The sequence below is a fragment of the Nyctereutes procyonoides genome, unplaced genomic scaffold (genome assembly GCF_905146905.1).
Source record: "Nyctereutes procyonoides isolate TBG_1078 unplaced genomic scaffold, NYPRO_anot_genome, whole genome shotgun sequence".
NCBI classification, from domain to species: Eukaryota; Metazoa; Chordata; class Mammalia; order Carnivora; family Canidae; genus Nyctereutes; species Nyctereutes procyonoides.
The window spans coordinates 34585505-34606054 of NW_026575047.1; the positions used below are offsets into that span (position 1 = coordinate 34585505).

Sequence of the window (20550 nt, forward strand, 5' to 3'; positions counted from 1 at the left end):
GCAGAGACTGTGTCTCCAGGGTGGGGAAGAGTAGGAAGGTCTAGAACAGAGTATGTATGGTGTTAACTCCTGTCTTGCAGTTAATTCTACTGATCTGAAATTGGAACTCAGGATGTAACAGAAGACACAATTTTCTAATTTATGAATTATTAAAAAAATTTATTTAGGGGTGCCTGGGTGGCTCAGTGGTTGAGCGTCTACCTTTGGCTCAGCGTGTGATCCTGGGGTCCTGGGATCCAGTCCTGCATCCAGCTCCCCACAGGGAGCCTGCTTCTTCCTCTGCCTGTGTCTCTGCTTCTCTCTGTGTGTCTCTCATGAATAAGTAAATAAAATCTCTTTTAAAAATGTATTTAAAAAAATAATAAAAAATAAAAATGTATTTATTTGAGAGCAGGGGGAGGGAGAGAGGGCAAGAGAATCCTCAAGCTGACTCCTCACTGAGCACAGAGCCCAACCCAGGTCTCAATCCCATCACCCCAATATCATGACCTGAGCTGAAACCAAGAGTGAGATACACAACCAAGGGAGCCACCCAGGAGCCCCCTAATTTATGAACTTTTTAAAGGGGAAAGTTTAACTATGGCTCAATGCTGAGTCACTGGCATATGTGTCTTTGTTCCGACTACCCCAGAGTATCCCTGGGCATCTGTTGCTGTCCTTTTGTCAACTCCCCACAGTGGGCTGGGGAGCGGGGTTTGTGGGGCGGGCATCAGTAGAAACCCCTAACCATCCAGGGTCATGGGGGCCACGGGAGTCAGGACCTCACTCCCACGCCGTGTCCTCGAGTGACATGGAAACGGACTTCTGGGGGATGGGCGCACCCTCAGGAAGCTCAGCCACAGGGCAGAGAAGGCGTCCTTCCACTTCCACACCTGTCCCCCGTCTGAGCTGCACCCTTTCGCTCGGCTCCCAGGAAGCACACAAATTACATACAGAGACAAATATGATTTATTCATTTAAACAGGGAAAAAAATCCCATGACACTGACTATGGAGTTACAGCAGCACGGTCACTTGTTTGGAAATAGAAATAAGTGCTGGCAACACTTTTTGCAAAAGAGTCAAGAGAACTTGGCAGGTTTCACAATCAGGAGAGTCCCTCTGGGCCAGTCAGTAGTATTGCTTTAGGTGTGACCACATTTCACACACTGTTCCCAGAACTTCCAGAAAAGTCAGCCATCCAGACTTGGGTTCGAACTTCTTCACAAAGCCGTTTTCCTGTTAGAGAACAAATTTCACATTTTAAAAATCAGGGGAGACAGTTTTGTGGGACAAAAAGCAAACACTCCCACCCCACTGCTGCTGGCAGTTGGTCCCATCTGTGCCTGCACTGGTCTCCGCCCATCCGACTGTCCGTCTGTCCATCCACACCGTGGCTGCGGGGCAGCACCGTCCCACAGAAACACAGTGTAAGCCACAGATGGACCATTAGGTTTTCAGTAGCCACATTGTTGAAAAGTAAGGGGAAATAGGTAAAATTAATTTTAAAAATATATTTATCTAAAATATTATGATTTCAATATATAATCAACATGAAAATTATTGCGATATTTTACCTCTTCTGTACCCAATCCTTGCAATCCAAGGTATGTGCTGCACTGACTGGCCCAACTGAAATCAGACTTACCACACTTCAAGTGCTGAGCAGGTGCAGGTGCCCACCGGCTACTGTGCTGGACAACACAGCTCTAGAGGACAGAAACCTCCTTTTCTGGCTCTTTTTCAATTGTCTGGCATTGAAATACTCATTGATGTTTGTAAACAGAATCATGCAGGGTCATGAGGCTCATGATAAAGCTAAATTAAACAGTGCCTCTGAGCCTATGAGGAGGTGGTTGTTTCTACTATGATTCATTCTCTTTTTGGTCATTGTTTTAAAACAATAGAGTGTTTGTACACTGTAATTTATGACTATAATCATAGAGCATCCTTACTGCAGAGTACCTCTGAGATCCCCCAGCCTAATGGAGATATAGGCCCATTATACCAAGGCCCCGGAGAGAGCCAGTGGCCTCTTACCTAGCTTTTTAGCACCTGGGCCTGGAAGGGGATGCAAACACTGTTCTTTCCATTCCATGAGCTTCCAAACAACCACCCAAAGGATTAGGACATTGTTAGAATAATTTTTGTAAATGTTCACCTAGTAATTGTTTGATCTGCCTCCAGCAGGCTCCAGATTCTGGGGTGACAATGCCTTCAAGCAGGTCCTAGTGCAGGTGGCTCTAGAAAGTAAACCAAGCACATCTCTGGATAACTAGAAGAGACTTGTGGCCCAGCACCCTGCCAGCACCTGCCTGAGCATGGCCAGGGCACACTGACACGAGTCAGGGGGCTTGTCCATGGGAAGGGTTGCCCAGGAATGCCAGCTTCTGCCCACGTACGAGTCAGGTTGTAGTCATACTCTGAGACACATGATGTCATGGCCTAACAGAGGGAACAGTCTGCTCCCTCTCTGTCCTCCTCCTCCCTCCAGACTTACATGCACACGTTTCTCATTCTAGGTGTGTGTGTACCTAGCTGCTTCCCTTTCCAGGATTTCAGGAACCCCATAGTAACGAGGCACTGTCAGATGACTTCTTTTATTACAACAGTGATCACAGTCTATTATGATTGGGCAGTTAACATGTCATCTTCCATACATTCAGCTTCTCAACAAAGGGAAAAACTGACAAATTCAGCTATATGAAGATTAGAGCGTTTTTTTTAACTATATGAAGCTAAAATTAAAAGGCAAGAATTCACAGTAGCTAAAACATGAAAGCAATGCAAGCATCCATCCATTGATGAACAGATTACCCAAAAATGGCATATGCATACAGTAGAATACTGGTCAGCCTGAAAGGAAAGACACTCTGACACCTGCCACACAGTGGACGAGCCTCGAGGATGTGACGCTCATTGAACTAAGCCCATCACAAGAAGACAAATACTGCATAATCCCATTTATATGAAGTATTCAGAATAGTCAGCATCATCAAGACAAGGTAGGATGGTGGTTTGTGTGATCTGGGGCGCAGGGGATGAGGAGCAAGTGTTTGGGGGCACAGAATCCTGGGGGTGGATGCTGGTGATAATGCACAATGGCACAACTGTATAGAACACTACTCATGTGTGCACTTACATGTGGCTGAGCTGTAGGGTTTATGTTATGTGCATTTTAACAGAATAATAATATAAAAAGAACCAACTAGGAGAATATGTACATTTATATGAAATACTTCATTCAGATGTAAGAGAGTCATCATCAAGCCCTTAAGAGTTAAACAGACAGGGACGCCTGGGTGACTCAGTGGTTGAGCATCTGCCTTTGACTCAGGGCGTGATTCCAGGGTCTGGGATTGAGTCTCGCATCGGGCTTCCCACAGGGAGCCTGCTTCTCCCTCTGCCTGTGTCTCTACCTCTCTCTGTGGGTCTCTCGTGAATAAATAAACAAAATCTTTTTTTTTTTTTAATTTTTTTTTTTTATTTATTTACGATAGTCATACAGAGAGAGAGAGAGAGAGAGGCAGAGACACAGGCAGAGGGAGAAGCAGGCTCCATGCACCAGGAGCCCGACGTGGGATTCGATCCCGGGTCTCCAGGATCGCGCCCTGGGCCAAAGGCAGGCGCCAAACCGCTGCGCCACCCAGGGATCCCAACAAAATCTTTAAAAAAAAAAAAAGAGTGGAACAGACAAAGGCTGTTGAAAAGAGAAATATAATCACAAACAAGTGTATGGGAAAAATTCAACATTACTAGCCGTTAAAGAAATCCATGTTTTAACACAATCTTAATGCTTTTTTAGAACTACTACATTGACCTTTTTATTTCGAGTCTATGAAGCCTCCCAGAGTATCCTGAATGGTCCTGCCCCATGCTGGTGGAGCTGCTAGGACATCATTCCATTGCTAAGGCCCTTTCGGAAAGCAGTAGATATGCGTGAGCAGTGCGACAGTCCTCACACCTATGAACCAGTCCATCTCTTGTCAGAGATGGATCATGGGGCCAGTCTGGAAGTGTTATTTCTAAGAAGAAAGGCAACCCAAATGTCTAACAATTGGGAATCAGTCAAGTAATTAAGATGCATAAAGTTGGTGGGATATTCTGCAGACATTAGAAATGTCGACATGGGGCCTATGAGGCAGTGCTGAAAACATTTGTGATATCACATGAGAAACTCTTTGTGCACCTTCGTCATAATTACATATGATGTGTGCGCAGGGACACATTAAGGCAGGGGAGTGACTTTTCTACTTTCAAACATATATTTTCAATGATAACTATTTGTATCTTAAAACCATTACATGGGGGCACCTGAGTGGCTCAGTAGGTTGAGCATCTGACTCTTAGTTTGGGCTCAGGTCATGATCTCAGAGTCATGAGATAAAGCCACTCATCGGGCTCCCTACACTGAGTGTGGATCCTACTCAAGATTGTCTCTCTCGCACTTCCTCTGCCCCTTCCCACCCAGCTCATGCTCTCTCATTCTCTCAAAGAAAAGAAAGTATATGAGAAGAGATACAGAACTAAGGATTCAATATCCTGTCAGTAATGCAGTAATATGCAGGGAGTGCCCAGATCTGGTTCTTTCTGTGAATAGCTTTTATTAAATACGGCTACCTTGGCTTCAAGAATGCCCGAAGCATACAATAATATCCTGCATCAATAACTCAAAGAAAATCAGACCCTCAGTATTGTTTAGATCGAGGGAAATACCGTGGTGCTATTCTCACACTTCTCTAGAGATTATTCACTCATTTATTCATTTGACAAATATTTATTGAGCATCGGCCACATGCAGGTAGTGTTGTAAGGACTGGAAACACACTGGTGAACTAAACATGCAGGACCCCTGGCCTCACTGGGCTTGTCATTGAGAAAGACAGAACAGACAAGTAGTCCTGAGGCAGTTGCCAAGACATCAAGCAGGGCACGGGGATAGAGTGGTGGTGGTGCCATCAGAGACAGGATGGCTAAGGAAGAGTCCCCCAAGGAGGGCAGCTTTGGCACACAACCCTGGGAGGCTCCACTGGGCCTATGCAAGCCTCTGGCTTTGGAAAGAGCAAGGCGAGGGGATGGGGTAGGGTGGTGGGAAGTGTACTTAGCTTATCCAGGGAGGATGCAGCTACAAGAGCACAGGAGGGACTCGTAGAAAATGAGATCCAATACGGACTTGAGTACAGCAGTCAGGACTTTGTATTTTATGCTTGCCACCAGGGTGAAGGGGTGCTTAGCAGGGTTCTGACCAGACCAGGACATGGTGGGATCCAAGCTGCTCACTGGCTGCTGCGTGGGGAGCAGCCCGTGGCAGGGTAAGGATGGAAGCAGAGAAACGGGACAGGCTACGGACCCATCGGGGGGAGATGGGGCCTAGATGTCCTGAGGATATGGTTTCAAAGGTGCCACGAACAGGACTTGCTGATGAACCTGACATCGGGTGCGGGAGCGAGGAGTTTAGGGTGACCCAAGGTCAGAGAGTATTCTGGAAAGACCCACGGGGAGGCTTGAGTTCTGTCTCACCTCACTTTCCATGAAATGATCATAAATCTCAAGCTAAAATTCAAGAGAAGTATAGGAAGAATCTGGCCCCCAAATCTAATCCAAGGCTGTGAGAGACTCCTAGAAATTCCATCACCTCACGACTATCTCTTTACGCCCATAGAAAATGCCTCTGCCAACAGGACACTGGGTCTCCAGCATCTTTTTGTGTGGCTCCAACACACCAGGGGTCATCAAACACCAATACCAGCCAAAACGACCTAACTCTCATTTGGAAAGCACCCGCACTGCCCATGCATCCCTGCTTTCAAAGGGGCTTTCTTTTGGCATTTGGGTAGTTTTCAGAATTACGCATTTAAACCTCTTGAAATTTCCCTTATAACCTTCATAGTCGCATCATATTTGACATTTTACTAAGACAAAGACAGAAATATCTTTCATCTTTTAACTCCCGTGCTAAGGCTGGCGTTCTTGTCTTCCTTATATGCTACGTATATAATCTATGCGACATTATATTCATTATAGAAGGTTCTGAGTCTCGGGTTGCTTCATGACTCCCTCAGGATCACAACTCTGGTGATTAGCAAAACCAAAATTTAAGTCTCAATTTCGATGTTTTCATGCAGTCGTTCCATTGGCCAGTATTCTTGGGCTGCCCTCTGTGTAAAAGGCCTCTGCCAAGCGTGGGGAGGACGGTGGAGCACTGAGCAGACGTGATTCATCCTGGTCTTGGGCTGTGCCAAGTGCTGCTCCACCAGCACAGGTCCAGGAGAGTACTTTGTGGGAGCAGACAAGAGCCACCCCGCTCCACAGGACAGGGAGGTGGGGGTGAGGCCACAGGCTCCTCTCAGATAGGGAGCTCCTCTCAGGTAGGGAGCTCTCACTCTCAGCACTGAGGAGGGTACGGGGGAGGGTGGGGTTATGGAGTGTAGGGAAGGGGGAGGGAGGGGGTAGAGAGGGAAGGAAGAGAGAGGGAGGGAGGAGGGGGGAGGGGAAGAAGGGCAGAGGGAGGGGACCGGAAGGGAGGGAAAGAAAGGAACTCAAACTGATCAGCGTGAGAAAGAGCATGAGTGGTGCATGGGTCTTTCTTCCCAGTAGGGCCTCTGGTTTCGGTGGTGACAACCACATAATTGTTGGGAGTATAACTTAGGAAGACTAGGTGTGGTGAACCGGGAAGTCAGCAGTACAACTACTACAAAAAACCGTAATCCTAAATTTGTGTTGCATACATCTGGGAAGCTGTTCTAGGTGCTTTACCTACAGTGGTGACTGATTCACCCTTAGGTCCTGGTGCAGGTGGCCCCATTCCCCCCAATTTACAGAGGAGGCATTGAGGCTCAGAGAAGTTGGCTAACCCATCATGACCCCCACACCAGGAGCCGGCAGCCAGCATCCCGCTCAGATCCCTCTGATTCTCAGCCACTACTGTGATATCTGTGCTGCCTCATTCTCCGCCTTCTTGACCCAAGAGTTCTCATGCTTGAAACTGAATTAAACTGTGGATATTCTTCAGTTGGTGCTAAATGCTCTTCTCACCTTTCATTATACACAAACATTTCAAAATTTGGAGCCAGTGACCACAAATCTGGGTGACAGCAGACAAGACACTGGACCCTGTGCTTCTGGATTTGTCATATTTGACCGGTTTTCACCGATCTGTATCTTTACACTCCAAGAGAGCAGGTGTGTGATTGTGGCCCGTGCCCTGAGATGAACCCTTCATGTGTTAAGTTCACGCACCTGAGCAGATGTGTCAGCATCTCTGGGAAGATGGATTCACGCGGCCGTGATAGCATGTGCTGACTCAGATCACCACGTTTCGGGTCAAGACTGCCTCCGCCACATCCCACATCTAAGCATAGGTGTGAAAGGTGCTCCAAGTCCACCCAAACTGGGGGACCTTGTGAAGACTGAGAGTGCACACGGGCACACATGTGTGTCTACTGAAGACGGCTCTATCCTGCCACACTCACACTCACACCTGGGCTACCCCCGAAAGGCAGGTCCACTTCTAGAAATTCTCAGAGATCATCCCACACCCCCACTGAAGATGAGGTCCATGACCTCACAGAATATATCATTGAGGTGTTACATTTTTAAGTCACATTTATCACTGTGTATGTGTTCCAGGTGCCACGTGAGGCACTGGGCACAGTAATCTGCAGGCTCACATGAGGGCCCCTGCCCTAGACAAGCGTCGTCTTCAGTGGAACCTCCACCCACGGCCAGTAGAGCTTCCCACAGCCGACCAGATGGGAGCGGGACCCACCACCCTCAGGCTTCACCCAGCCCCAGGTATATCGGGTCAGGAGAACACAAGAAGGGGTGATGCAAGGGACATCACATAAAATGCAACTGCATCAAGTTTTAGAACATTTACAATAACCAGGGGCACCTGGGTGGCTCAGTGGGAGGAGCCTGCGACTCGACCTCAGTTCAGGGTCATGAGTTCAAGCCCCAAGTTGGGTATGGAGTTTACTTAAAAATAAAATCTTTGGGACACCTGGGTGGCTTGGTAGTTGAGCATCTGCCTTTGGCTCAGGGCATGATCCTGGGTCCTGGGATCCAGTCCCGTATCAGGCTCCCTGCACAGAGCCTGCTTTTCCCTCTATCTGTGTCTCTGCCTCTCTCTCTATCTGTGTCTTTCATGAATAAATAAGTAAAATCTTTAAAAATAAAATCTTCAAAAAATAAATAAAAAATAAAAATAAAACATTTATAATAACTGAAGACAGCTATAGTTTTAAATGACAACATATTAGAATTATCTGCCACATATATAAAAATAATACATAAAAATATTTTTTTCATATATAAAAAGATTTGAAAATAAAAACATACGAGAAAGAATTGCTATAAATCGATGAGGAAAAGACAAAAAGTAGGAAAATGGGCAAAGAATGTAGCAAACAACCCCCTGAGTAAGAGTTAGGTGTGGTCAGTGAGTGTCTGGAAAGGAGCTCAGTCTCGCTGGCGACTAAGGGACCAGGCACTGAAGTGAGAGAACAACTTTGATGTATTTTCCTAACGCAGGGCAGGTCAGCGGGCATTCAGGCCTCTCCGGAAGGCGATGCCCCACGAAAGGGGCGCTTGAATGGGGGTGCTCGGTGAGGTACTGTCTGTGGTGGCAAACTGAACATAATAGAGCTTTCCACCTGCCAGAGATGGCCAGACCCTCAACAGCACATACACAGGACTCTTTTTTTTTCTAGGACTCTTTAAAATAATTATTTTATCTTTAATAATTATTTTTAATTAATATTTTAAAAATAAAAAAAATAAAATAATATTTTAAAGACCCTCGGATAAAAAAAAAACAGCAACAGAATAAGTACCGTGTACTATTATATACATAAAAAAAATTCTACAAAAAAAATACTATGTTTATTTTCTTTTTCTTTTTTCTTCTCTTTTTAAGAGAGAGACAGCTGGTTGGCTCAGCAGTTGAGCATCTGCCTTCAGCCCAGAGCATGATTCCGGAGTCCTGGGATCGAGTCCCACATTGGAGTCCCTGCAAGGAGCCTGCTTCTCCCTCTGCCTGTGTCTCTGCCTCTCTCTCTCTGTGTGTCTCTCATGAATAAATAAATAAAATCTTTAAAAGAAAAATAAGAGAGGGAAAGAGAAAGAGAAAGAGAGATGGGGGGAGGGGCAGAGGAAGAGGGAGAGAATCTGGACATGGGGCTCCATCCCACAACCCTGAGATCACAGCCTGAGCCGAAATCAAGAGTCAGCTGCTTCACCCACTGAGCCACCCAGGTGCCCCAAAAAAGGACTTTGTGTATTTTCTCTGGATGTAACCAAGAGGCAAGATTTGCATGCAACATAACTGATAACAGTGGGGAACCCCTCTCTACGGGTAGGAGAGGGCTAGATTTGGGGGATGGAAAGAGGATCCATGAGACACGAGTGCTGAAAAAGTCAGTGTTAAGTATTTCAGGTTTAAAGACAGGTGCTACTATCCAGCTACGAAAAGCCTCTTATCAGTGACTTTTGACACTGCCCTCTCCGCCTCCCAGTCTGGGCTTTTGGAGGCTTTGATAATAAAGTGAATTGTTGTTTGAAAACTCTCAAATAAAGATTCTTGCTAGAGGTACAGCATGTGATATATATATATTTTTTTTTATCAGTAGGCTTTAACAGCCAGAATCTGTTCTATTAGAAAACTAGGGGAAAAAATCAATTTGTAAATGATGAACTTGCAAAAATGTACCTGTGTTTTGCAACATAACAGCTACCCAGTACAACAGCATCTCACAGCAGCTCTCATAATGCTGCGTGGTCCTGACAGCCTGGCCAGAACCGCGCCCCCAGAAGACCTCGCTGCAGATGCGGACTGCTCACCTGGGGCTCCCCAGGTCCTACCCCCGTAGCTCACACACCAGGAATAAAAACTGCAAGCTCCTGTTACCTTCCAATTACAGAGTTCCAAGTTCCTTCTCATTTTGAAAATGTGAAACGTTTAAAATAAGCCACCCAGAGAAAATGGTAGATTTTTAAAAACTAGGGAGAAGCCATCAATGCCCACGTCAAGGTAAGGGTGGCGAAGAAGGTGCCCATCGTACGTACCCAGCCTCCGTTTTGTCTTATCCAGTCTCTCATGTTTCTCGTGATGAACTCTGCCACGAAGTAGGAAATCTTCTCGGCATCCACATCCGAGGAAATCCGCTGCTCGAGGAGCTTCTTGGTGAGAATTCCTTCAAAGGCAAAAACGGTCACGATCCTTCCCCAGTTAATGACGCCGTCTTCAAATTCCTTCTCCATCACCTGATTGAATATGGTTCTGGCCGTGTCGACGGACACCACGTCAAAACTGTCCAAGCACGGCTTCAGGTTCTTTTCCACCTCCCCCTGGACGGAGAAGGCCACGTCCTGGAGCACCCTGGACGCTCTGCTGGGGGCCGGGCCGGGCTGCGGGATCTGCAGGACGCGCCTCACGTAGTCCTGGGCCAGCGCCAGGGTGTAGCCAAACTCGCAGTCCGTCATCTTCGGCTTCGGCCCGCCCGCCCGCCGCGATGGGAGCCTGGTCCCCCGTGAGCTGCCTGCGGCCCTGTGAGGCCGGGGCTGGCGGGGCTCGGGATGTGACTCATGGCGGCACGTGGAAGCTGGTGGAATTTCTGTGTGCATCACTGCGCCGGCTCCTTCCTCCTCGTCACTCTCGGGCGTGGGCTGTGTGCGAAAGAGAAAGTTGAAAACGTGTAAGAGGAAACCGGTTCAATGAGAGGCTACTTCCTTAAAGTGTTGGTGATTCATTCAGGGACTTAAGGTCTGAAGCCAGGACGGAGAGAAACCAGGGCCCCCGGCCCCCGGCCGCACCCGGGGAGGTGAGGAGGCAGCGAGGCAGCCTTTGTGCAAACTGGCAGGTCCCCAAGATGCCGCGTGGAGAATTGCCATCCAACCCTGCAGTCCTGCCCTGAAGACCTGGAAGCAGGTTCTCAAACCCTCACACATCAGCGTTCGCAGCAGGTCTCTGGCTGCCCAAGTCACAAACCTGGAGGCCAGGGTAGCGGCCAGAGTGGTCCCACATGCTGCCGCTCCACCTGGGTGGGGAGGTGAACCCACACTCCCAGAGCCCGTTGCAGCCGGTGACGGGGAGAGGGGTTGGGAGAGCCTGTGGCTGTGCCGGGGACAGGGTTTGACAGGACTCCACTGACTTGTGCGTGTCGAAATGGCTACTTTTAAGTCTGGGAAGGTCACTGCAGAGAAGTGTCAGAGGCGGCCACCTGGGGAAGATCTGAGCCTGAGAATCTGCAGGGAAGCATCTAGCCACTGTGTCCTTGAGCCAGGGTGGGGGGCGGGGAACAGTGCAGCCTCCAGCCTCCATATCCCATAGACTCCAGAACATCTGCCATGCAGAAAACAAGCCCCTTGTTCACGGTCTTGAGTCTATCCCACGACTGAATCAGACACAGTGGCCCCGGGAAGGGCCCTAGACTCACACTCAGGTCCCCTCATCCCCCACTTGTTGAGTGTCCCACATGTGTGAGGAGACCATGAAGACAGCTCAGGGCCTGAGGAGGGTGAGTGGGTGCCTGGAACAGGCCTGGGGTTGCCTCCACTCCAGGCCTGGTGAGTGGCCACCTCCCTGGTCAGGGTGTCACTTGGTGAGCACAGTGTGAGGTAGGGACAAGTCTCTGTTCAAGCCTGAGCCACTGCCAGACATGGACACAGTGCAGGACTGGAGGCAGAGAGGAGCATCGGGAAAGGGTGGGTAAATGGCAGGGGTGCAGGGAGACCCAGGTCCCCTGCCATGGCCACGGCCACTCTGCAGAGCCAGCCTTGCCAGCAGGAGAGAGCTGGACACACTCCAGTCACATATGGAGTGATGGCGATGTCACATCCAGTGTCCAGAATGACCACAGAACAATCACTCATGTACCAGGTATGTGTCTAAACCCACAAGCCAGGACTAACGGGCAGGGGAGGGTCCCAGGGCTTGAGGTGGCTGTGAAGGCACACCTGTCAGGAACTCCTGCTTCAGGAATGCAATCAAAGAGGCCCCATGGCTGCACCCCAAATCCCCCTGCCGGCAGTGAGGCCACACTCTCACAAGCCACCCCCTGTCCATGACTGAGCAAGGCAGGGGCTGCACAGACACCAGCCCATGGGTCAGCCTCCTCTGGAGCACAACTTGGCTTCAGTGACTCGCCAGCAGCACTGGGGACACTTTCTGATGCTGGACTATGGGTTAAGGTGCTTCCCTCAGCCTCCCCTCCACTGCTTACTGGGGTCCTCAGAGCTCCCAGCCTCACCCCCTGCCTCACCCAGCTGGGGCTCTGGCATTTCCCCAGTGAGTCTCTGGAACACCCAACCCCCTGGTCCTGGAGTCCTGAACTGATGGGGCCTGAACAGAACCAAGAAGCCTGCAGACATGCACCAGAGCCTTTTCTCCATGACGTCCCTGGGGACAGTCCTCCCGTGCCCACCCTTGCTATGTCCACTCACCCACAGGAACATGAAGCCAACAGCAGGCAGCCTTCTCTCCCCAGAACATCGTTGGGCATCATAAGAACCACCAAAGAGATGGGACATTTTATTTCTCCCCAGCAGTGATGCACATTCCTGCACAAGCAATATAAGCACGTGGTCTCAGAGCTGCAGGCTTTCTGGGGTCAGGTCCACACTTTCTCTTTCACTCTGCTCAAGCCTGCCGCTGGGAAGGCAGCTCAATGATCCGCTGAGTAAAGGAGATGCACTTCTCTCACAACTTGGGCCAACCCCACTTAGGGCTCTATCTTCCTGACCTTCTGGGTTCACAAAGGTGTTGCCGTAAAAACTCTGAAATAGTGTAGCCTGCTAATTTACTTCATTTAAGAGTATCCAAAGAATCATTTCTCAAGAACAGCTGGCAGAGAGAAAGATAAAGTCTTTACCAAAAAGAATGATTTCCTTTTTATGGAAAGTGCAGTGACTGAAGGGGGATGTGGGACGGGAATACGCAGCTACCCACGGCCTGGCTGTGAACACAAAGGAAGGTGTCCTGTCCTGTGCCACCACAGCCCGGGTCTGCATTCACCAGAGGCCAGTGTCAACACGTTTTCCTATCTCCTGAGCTCTGTCCACATGGGGAATTCTGAAAGAAATTAGGTCTCTACTCCCAGCACACACTGAGGGTGTCATCCAGAATGGGGGTGGGGGATGAGTCTGGAAACCGTACATGGACTGTCAGGTGCTCGGGATAGAAATGCCTGCCCCTGGAGAATATTCCATCCAGAAGCCAAGCCATGTTAGAGGCAGCCGAGGAGCTGGAGGGGGAATAATTAGAGATGGTCTCTGCAGCATCCCTCCCAGTATGGGGGGTCCCTCCTAGAGCCTGTCCTGAGGCCACAGAGGCAGGTGTGTGGACACATCACAATGCCAAGGTTCTGGAAATGCACCTGTATCATGCTCATCTACTGTGGGCCTCGGGGCAGATGGATGGTAGGAAATGACAGATGATTCCTTAAATCTGTCCACACTGAGCCAACACCCGGGACCCGACCCAGGTTTTCTCTATACACATCTGTCCAGAAGCTTCTACTGAAGAAGTGTGGAGTCTGGGTAGGGCTGAGGGAAGAACACATGTCTGAGAATAATGACCAGGGGAGCGTGAGTCATCTGAATAATGACCCGCCCCTTCCACCTGTAAAGTGCATTAGGCTGCATTATGTGGAGACATGTCTATATTTCAGTCTTCTGCCGATTTAAAATCAAATTATCCTTTTTTATTGCTGAGTTGTAAGAGTTCTTTATATATTCTGGATTCAATTCCAGATAAATATCTAATGAAGACATATGATTTGTTAATAGTCCTCCCATTCTATAGCTTGTTTTTTCATTCTCTTGATGGTGCCCTTTAATGTACTAATGTCTTTAATTTTGACGAAGTCCAACTTACTGTGCGTGGACAACCTCACACCTACTCCTTGTGGTTACATGAGTCATCACGTCTATCCACATACATTCCACTTATCTACTGCTTTGCACCAAAGCAGCCCCCAGATCTTGGTGGGCTGAAAGACAAACTCGCTCATGCATGTGGAACGTGGGCAGGGCTCGGGAGCGGGCACCGGTCTCTGCTCCACGACGCCTGGGCGGCAGTCTCAGGACCGTTTTCTGTGGGGTCCCCAGCTCAGTTCATACTTCTCACATGGTGGCTCCAGGTCCCAAGAGCAAGTGTCCCAGCAACAAAGGCAGGATAGGAATGGCCCTTCCTAACCGTCGTGAGCTCTGAGGGCACCATTTCTATCATCCCGTACTGGTAGAGGTAGCCACAAGCCCATAGCAGTTCAAGAAGAAGAAGCACAGACTACTTTTACTGATGAGAAGGGTGTCAAAGAACCTGCAGCCATGTCGTAAGGCTGCCACAGTGGACCACGCATGTGCAAGCTCACACGCACACTCGTACGATGTAGTCGGTGGGATCCTCAGAGCACCTGCGGGCTGGTATGGCAGAGATGAGCCTGGGAGCCAGTCTGCCCACCTGTGTGCCCAGCAGGTGATGGCGGGGCTGAGAATGCCCTGGGTCAGAACCCCCCCGGCCCCCCCACCCCGAGACAGGATCACCTGGAGAGGATGTCCTCTCTCCTCCCTCCTGACTGTGGGGACCACCGCGTGTCCTTCCTCCCTCTCCTGCACCAGCAGAGTGCAACGAGGAGTGGAGGGAAGAAACCTGAGGCTACCTAACTGTGAAGTGGCCTGGTGGATCCCAGCTCCAGGACAAGGGTCCCAGATGTGTAACCTCAGGGAAAAGCTGCTGAGGTCAACTTCTGTTTTCTCCAAAGAAAGAACTTGGGAGGGAAGCTGCTGGAATTTTTGCTGCTTCAGAGGAGGAGGCTCAGGGGAACCCCCAGCCCTGGCTTCCCCCTTCCCACAGCCGTGGCCAGGGCAGAATGTCTGCGGAGGGGAGTGGCCTTGAACAGTGACTCCAGCAGGACACAACGGTGAGTGGGATGTGCACAAGAGGACAGACCCTGCGTGCCCCACTGTCATCCCCTCGGTCCATAGGGGCCTCGCCTCAACAATCAGGAGAGAATGTAGGCAAGTCTGCTCCTCGTCAGGAGAAGCCGGCGTCCAGTGTGATGAGGCTCCTGGTGGGAGTTTGGTTTCCATTTGAGGAAACTAATTTCCAGGAAATCCTATGAGCAAAACAAGGAGGTGGGATTTCCCCCCAAGTCTCCTGCTGTACTTGGCAGCGAGGCCTAAGGGGGTGCTGAAGAAGTGAGGGTAGGGGGGGCTGTGGCCACATGTGGCGAGTAGGGTTGGATTTGTAACTAAGGTGGCCTGGGGGGGGGGGGTGCGGGGTGGAGGAGGAATGAGAGCAGGGAGCACCAAGGGGAGGTCAGAAGTATAAGTGGTCCCACAGAAGACAGGAGACCTGAGGACAAACCTGGAAGACTGTGCTAGTTTGTCATTTATACATGTGTGCAGAGGTGTGCACTCCAACCAGCCCCTCCCGACCATCTCTCTATCTTACCTGGATACCCTGGATATCTTACCTGGAGCCCATTCTGCTCCCCAGCTCAGGGTCCACCAAGGGCTTCCTGTGGCCTAAGATGAGGAGCCCAACTTCCTAAAAGGACCTCATGCTCTGGCTTGACCTCCTTGGTCAACCCAACTCCACCGCACTCCAGCCCTGGCCTTGACCCTGGGGAGAGGTCCCGACTCGGTGCCTGTGTCTCCACATCCCCATCTTCAGGGCCCTATGCTCTGTTTCCAGCCAGGAAACATCCCTGAGCTTGTGCCCCCGCCGGCATCTAAGCCATGCACAGGTCTGCTGGCACGTCTCCTGCAGCAGCTCCCACGCCCTGTGCACCTGAGTCAGGCTCTCCCAGGGGAAGGGCAGCCCACTCGCCTGGATTCCCCCAGAGACCCCGTGTAGTGCCTGGCGCATGTGGACACACCACAGATGCTGACCGGGTGCCAGTCCTACCTCTGCCAGCACCGCCGAGTGCTTGACAAACGGCCAACCTCGCAATCAGGCGGCTATCATGGCTGAAGCTACATTCATTCTGCAAAGTTTTACTCAGCAAAGCAAAAGTATGACGTTCACTTCTTTCTTTCCCCAAATGTCAGGGGAAGTACAAGACACAAGCCCATTTGAATGGGCCCTTCCAGTGATCTTAGCAAGAGGCCTCGGACTTTCCCCCGCCCTAAACGGAATGGCAGATCTAGAACAGAAATGGAGGAAGCAGAAGTGTGTTCGGTGACACATGAAACGGGCACCCTCTCCCCCCCCCCACCCCCGAGCGTGGTTCTCCGTGGAGAGTGAGGACTCAGGACACCCCGAGGAGCAAAGCACAACCAGCTGGCAGCTCCGCAGGGCTCACTGCACACCTGCCCCAGGTGGGCCCTGTGCTATGTCCAGTGCCCAGTGTCGTTAGCATCGTCCTCGTGGTGGAACGGATCTCACGAACCACTGGACACTTCTGCTGCCGGATGCTAAGGGCCTCTGCACAGCACGACAGGGAGGAGGCCGGGAGGAGGCCGGCTTGGAGACTCAGGCTGGCTCCTGGGGACAAAGGAAACACCGCCGGCCCCACGCACAGCTGCTGAACACACCCACGCAGGTGTACAGAGATGCTTTCTGACGAAGCCGAATGCAGACCCAAAGCCTCATGGAGGGAAGACTGGTCACAGCAGCTGGAGAGCGGAGGACGGCCTGAAAAACAGGAGGGACCCTAGGGAGGTTTAAGTAGGGGTGTGATGAGGGCAGTGCCGCACTCTGGGAAGGTGGGCTGGACAGGACTCCCCCACAGGCCTGACACCAAGGACACAGGGGTAACAGAGACTCTGTACTGACGTTATTGAGACATAATTTTCAAAAATTAAAATCCATCTGCATCAGGTGCACTCAGTGCATTCAGACAAGTGTCTGAACGGTCCATCAACCTACAAAGCATCTGGAGCAGAACATCTCTTGGTGCCCCCATCCACTCGGCCCCTCATGCCCTCCTGGCCACAGGCCACCACCCCTCTGCTGGATGTCACAATGGACTCATTTTTCCTCCAATCTCATGAACGTGAAATCAGCCGTGCATGCTCTTCTGAGCCTCCCTTGGTTTGCTTAGCTCAGTGGTTTCGAGATGCACGCGTGCTGCTGAGTAGATGACAGGGTATTCGCTTTTGTTACCGAGCAACACGTCCACGCGTGGACGTCCCTCAACGTATCTGATCCCTCCCGACTGTTTTCAGCTGCCATAAACTTTCACGTGCAGATTTCTTTAGTGAACCTGTGTTCACTTCTCCCAGGAACACCTCTAGGGCTAGGACTGCGGGGCCGAGTGCTAAGTGGTTCATTTTGGTTTGGGTTTTTTGTGAAGATAAGCAGTTTCATCAGAAACCACTACCATGTTTTCTGAAGCAATGGCGCTGCAGTCCAGGAGGCCCGGGCACTCTCCCTCCTTGCCAACTTTTGGCGTGGTCCATCTTGTCAATGTCTCCATTCTGGCATCTTGTTGTGGCTTCACATGTGTCTTCTTTTTTTTTAAGATTTTATTTATTTATTCATGAGAGAGAGAAAGAGAGAGAGAGGCAGAGACACAGGCAGAGGGAGAAGCAGGCTCTATGCAGGGAGCCCGACGTCAGAATCAGTCCTGGGACTCCAGGATCATGCCCTGGGCCAAAGGCAGATGCTCAACTGCTGAGCCACCCAGGTGTCCCTCACGTGTGTTTTCATGACTGTTAACACCTTTTTGTGTGTTCTTTGGCCATTTGTGTATCTTCTTTCCATGAAGCATCTATTCTAAGCTTGTGCCCATTTCCTAAAAACTCAAATTGTCCTTTTTACCAGTTTAACAGTTCTTTATGGGTTCTGGGTACTCCCTGCAGCATATTTAAGGGAATTTCAGGTGCAGGTGATACTGTCTGAGCTGGGTCACAGAGCGACTGGCAGGGCAGACTTGCAGGATCCAGGGGAGGTCAGGGCCCCATTGGTGGCTCAGAACCAGCGATGGGAGAGAGTAGAAGGGCATAGGTGCCACCATTCAAGAGACTGTGAAGGTGAGGCCAGGACAAGAAGCCGTCCCAGCTGCCCCAGCAGACTCTTGCTGTGTAACAGACTCCCCCAAACCCAGTGTGCTGCTCTGATAATCAGAGCTGATTAGGGCACATGGGGAAGCTGCTGAGCCAGTCCTGCCTCCACGCCAGGTCTGCAGTCAGCGGGGACGGCTCTCATTCTTGGGGGGCAGCAGCCTGGGTGACCCTCGTCCTGGAGGAGGCTGAAGCACAAGGGTGTGAGGCCAACACAGAAACGCGCTGCAAGCCCCTGCATGAGGCACATCTGTCAACACCCACCCGGGACAACGTGACTCTCACGGCCAGTCCTCTAGCAGGAGGGGAGTGCATACTTGCCAAATAATCCAAACTGTCCTGCCCGCTACCCAGGAAGTGCCCCTGAAAAAAGAAAAGTTGGATCTTTACTGACCCGGTGCTGTAGGAACACGTGTGCTTCCACCTGCCAGCACTTCCCCTCTTTCTGAGGAATCTTCCACCTGCAGCCCCGTCACATGGCTCCAACTAGAGGCACGCACCTGGTCTGCAGTGAACCTCCAGAGCCCTGAAAACCGTGGGCGGGGCTAGGGATTGGCATCTGACCTTAACAGAGCCAACCAGGGCCTCCCTCAAGACATGGTGAGGATAACACGGCCTCACCAGCGTGGGGTCTGGAGATGGGGCCCGGGGTTCACAGGGGCTGTGTTGCTCTGGATGGGACATTGGTGGGAATGAAGGAAACCTGCATGCAGAGAGAGGGGGTCCTCACTCTCCCCACGTCCTTGGGCCCACCCACCCCGTCAGAGGCTTTCCAATACGTTCTCCTCTTTGTCAACGTTACAACTCGTCACTCCAGACTAGCGGGAACTCCATTGCGGTGTCTCTCCATCAAGATGCCGTCAGGAGAACGCAGGCGTTGGCTTTACTGAGAATGTTCTTGAAAGAAGTCACGTTCTCTGAGAAAGAAACACTGTTTGCAGTAGAGCGAGGTGCTGGCCTGAGCAGGACACGCGGCAGGCAGCAGGTGTTTCTCTCCCCAGCATGGGGTGGTCATCTCCGGACCCCTGTTCTTCTGCACCTTCTGGGGGCAGAACTGCACATAGTGTGAACAGGACTGTCTTGGCAGCCCTGCCTACAGCCTTGGTCCCCAATCGAACACAGGGTAAACAAGACATCATCATGAGCGCAGACCCCATTTCCTTTAGCCGCTCACTCGTCGATGGACATTTAGCTTGATTCCACATGCAGGCTGCTGTGAATAGCACTGCCAGGAACACGGGTGTGCAAATATCTGTTCAAGTCCCCGCTTTCATTCTTCTGGATCCGCACCCGTGAGTGGAGCTGCTAGATCACACCTATTCCATGTTGTGGCTACAAGGGATGACTTTCTGGAGAGCAGAGGAGTGACAGTGGATAAAAATGATGCCAAGCCCCATGATAATTCTACCTCCTAAAATAACTGAAGACGAGCTCGCATTGTGCTGACTCCCCTGCCTGCACCCACATGCACACTCACTCCCATGCACACTCATAGCTCTCTGGCGCACTCATATGCTCTCAAACACATAGGCACCCATAGAGTGTGCTCACCCATGCTCGCTCACCCACACTCGTTCACCCACCCTCGCTCACACACCCTTGCTCACACACCCTCGTTCACTCACACTCACTCACACACCCTCACTCACCCACAGCTATGGTAAACCAGCTGGAAGCTGGAGCACGCACCCACAGTGACAGGAAGGACACCCCTGATGGGCACCCCTGACATGGCCCCGAGCCATCTCGTGCTGCTGCTGGAGTTGGGTCCTCTAGGACAGAGCCGCCCCGCAGGCCAATGCCCAACTGTCAGGAAGCTCTGGGGATGGAAGTGTTGACAGTGTTGGGCTCTTGCAACTCCCTGACCTTGGGTGACTTTCCTGTACGCTTAGCTGTAGGAGGGAAGACCCCCAGCTGGTCTGCTTGCCCCTCACACTGAGGATGAGGTTCTTGATGACCTCATGGCAGACCGTGCCCAACTCAGAAGATACTTACCTGTCCAGGCCAGGCTCTGCACATACCCCATTCACACCGAGGCTGGAGCGTGCGTCTTCCCCGCTAGCTGTGCTTGCATCCCAAGGTCCTTGGAAAGCCACACAGTTGGAACCAGGAGCACATGCGGATACGGTATTTTGCAGGATACATGAGCAGGGCTGGCTCAGCTGGCTCAGGCCCCAGAAGGAGTCCTCACTCGACTTGATACCTCTCATGCCCCTCAAGAGGCAACCTAGGCAGCAGTGGCAGCCAAGACTCATTCCCATCAAGCCTGTAGGCCCTTCCTGCCCACAGGTTTCTGGAATGCTCTGCCTCTGTCATCTACACCGGAGAAGAGATCCCCATGTGCAGGGGAGCTCCCTGCACTGGTCAGAGCCAGAGGTCTTCTCTGTATTCACAGTGACCAGATCTTTAAAGGAGACCACATTTCCCCTGTCACAAAGCCACCATTTCTGTGGTTCTTCCTCCCCAGCCTAAGCTTGCAGGTGATGCTCGGGGGCCAAGCTGTGGTGCATCCTGACTTCCAGCAGGGACATGGCACAGCCGAGAGAGAGACCCCAGATTGGGGAAG

The 20550-nt window shown here is 51.0% G+C and overlaps 1 protein-coding gene across 1 annotated transcript; it reads right to left on the bottom strand.

Moving 5' to 3' along the window:
- Nucleotides 1–936: 936 nt before the first annotated feature.
- On the bottom strand, nt 937–12454 carry BCL2A1 (BCL2 related protein A1). Its single transcript, XM_055326036.1, has 3 exons — nt 12420–12454; nt 10044–10643; nt 937–1217 (listed from the first exon to the last, which is right to left on the bottom strand). The coding sequence occupies exons 1-3, from the start codon at nt 12429–12431 to the stop codon at nt 1110–1112; spliced, it is 720 nt and encodes a 239-aa protein (XP_055182011.1). The 5' UTR covers nt 12432–12454; the 3' UTR covers nt 937–1109.
- Nucleotides 12455–20550: the final 8096 nt, after the last annotated feature.

What these genes read in the sequence shown, in the direction of transcription:
- BCL2A1 (XM_055326036.1), bottom strand. An exon ending in TAAGACAAAACGGAGGCTGG is followed by an intron (nt 1,218 to 10,043) that starts GTACGTACGATG and finishes GTTCTCTAACAG; the next exon opens with GAAAACGGCTTTGTGAAGAA.